Source organism: Leucopleurus acutus (genome assembly GCF_964270905.1).
Source record: "Leucopleurus acutus genome assembly, chromosome: 14".
NCBI lineage: Eukaryota > Metazoa > Chordata > Mammalia > Artiodactyla > Delphinidae > Leucopleurus > Leucopleurus acutus.
This window is the reverse complement of record NC_139156.1, coordinates 25,942,230-25,944,089: the sequence shown is the minus strand read 5'-3', so window position 1 is coordinate 25,944,089 and position 1,860 is coordinate 25,942,230. Positions and strand designations below refer to the sequence as shown.

General features: G+C 52.7%; 1 protein-coding gene across 1 annotated transcript; it reads right to left on the bottom strand.

Annotated features, from left to right (window-relative positions):
- Positions 1–359: 359 nt before the first annotated feature.
- Positions 360–1,174, bottom strand: LOC309971816 (small ribosomal subunit protein eS12-like). The gene has a single exon (XM_082855202.1). The coding sequence runs from the start codon at positions 877–879 to the stop codon at positions 481–483; it is 399 nt and encodes a 132-aa protein (XP_082711328.1). The 5' UTR covers positions 880–1,174; the 3' UTR covers positions 360–480.
- Positions 1,175–1,860: the final 686 nt, after the last annotated feature.

Sequence of the window (1,860 nt, the reverse complement as noted above, 5' to 3'; positions counted from 1 at the left end):
GTTGCGGAGCACAGGCTCCAGACGCGCAGGTTCAACGGCCATGGCTCACGGGCCCGGCTGCTCCGCGGCATGTGGGTTCTTCCCGGACCGGGGCACGAACCCGTGTCCCTGCATCGGCAGGTGGACTCTCAACCACCGCGCCACCAGGGAAGCCCGACATTGTATCTCTTTTAAATCTCCCTACGGCTTTAGTCCCATTTCACAGATGAAGAGGCAGGGAGACTCCAAGAAAGGAAGCAACTTGCCCAAGATCACAGAGCTGATTTACGGATGGGCAAAGATAGATCTCTGGGTCTGACTCCGGAGAACACAGTTTGATTGTATCTCACTGTGCCTTTATTCAACAGAGCATTCTGAGTAGAGTTGCCAGATTTAGCAAAACAACAAAAACAAAAACTGGGATGGCCAGTTAAATTTGAATTTCAGATAAACAATGACTTTTTTTTTTTTGAGGAACAAGAGCCTAGTTTTTTTATTTGATCATTTCTTGCATTTGAAGTACTCCTCGATGACATCCTTGGCCTGAGACTCTTTGCCATAGTCCTTAACCACCAAACAGCTGCAGCCAACCACTTTACGGGGTTTTCCCTCTCTGTCAATTTTACAGAGGCCTACCCATTCCCCTAGTTTCTTGTTGTCATCAACCCTAATCAGGTTGATTTGGTGCTCAGCACAAAGGGCCTCCACTAACTTGACACACATAGGCTCATCACAGTTGGATGCAAGCACACAGGGATGGGCTTGGCGCTTGTCTAAGGCTTTGGCAGCTTCGCGAATTCCACGTGCTAGGCCATCGTGGGTGAGGGCGCTCTTCAGCACCTCTTGCAGAGCAGTATTAACGTCCATTACACCTCCAGCAGCAATGCCTTCCTCGGCCATGGCGGTGGGTTATGGGTGGAGCCGAATCTTGAATGCACCCGCGCCTCTGCCTCCGCGCGACTCCGCGGCGGCAGGGAAAGAGAACAATGACTTTTTATGAGTATTATGTCTAAAATTTTTTTTTTTAATTTATTTTTGTCTGCGTTGGGTCTTCGCTGCTGCGTGTGGGCTTTCTCTAGTTGCGGCGAGCGGGGGCTACTCTTCATTGCGGTGCGCAGGCTTCTCATTGCGGTGGCTTCTCTTGTTACGGAGAACCGGCTCTAGGTGCGCAGGCTTCAGTAGTTGCAGCACGTAGGCTTAGTAGTTGTGGCTCACAGGCTCTAGAGCGCAGGCTCAGAAGTGGCTCACGGGCTTAGTTGCTCTGCAGCATGTGGGGTCTTCCCGGATCAGGGCTCGAACCCGTGTACCCTGCGTTGGCAGGCGGATTCTTAACCACTGCGTCACCAGGGAAGTCCCTATGTCTCAAATATTGCATGGGACATACTTACATTAAAAATGATTGTTTGTTTGCAGTTCAGGTGTGTGTCCCGCCATTTACCTGGCAGCACTGGACTTTCTCTCTCTTCCTGCCTCCAGCTCCCCTCTATTCTGCCAACAGCTTGGCCCTTGGGGCCAGCCAGGCTGGTATGTCTCTAAGGCCACTGAAGTGAGGCTGCCAGAGGGGAAGACAAGCTCTTCTCCTGAGAGAAGAGCCCTGGACCGGAGCCCACTCTGCCTCCTACTGTGTGGCTCTCTGCACCCTCTCTAAAAGGAAAATTCAGTATTAGGTACTAGGTAATTGCCAGCATCCTTGCCAACCGCAGTTTTCCTGACTTCTCCCTTTTTTCTGTCTGTGCAAAGCACGGTACAAAGTCTTCAGCTGTGCCGCCGTGAGGACAGAGGACACCCAATGCTTGGGACAGAGACCCCCGCCCCCCCCCCCCCCCCCCCCGGCGCCTCCCTGAGGAGCGGCATTGATCAGAGGAGACCCCTGGTGTGGGC

Excerpts from the sequence above, each read along its gene's own strand:
- LOC309971816 (XM_082855202.1), bottom strand. The coding sequence starts at position 879 with ATGGCCGAGGAAGGCATTGCTGCTGGAGGTGTAATGGACGTTAATACT.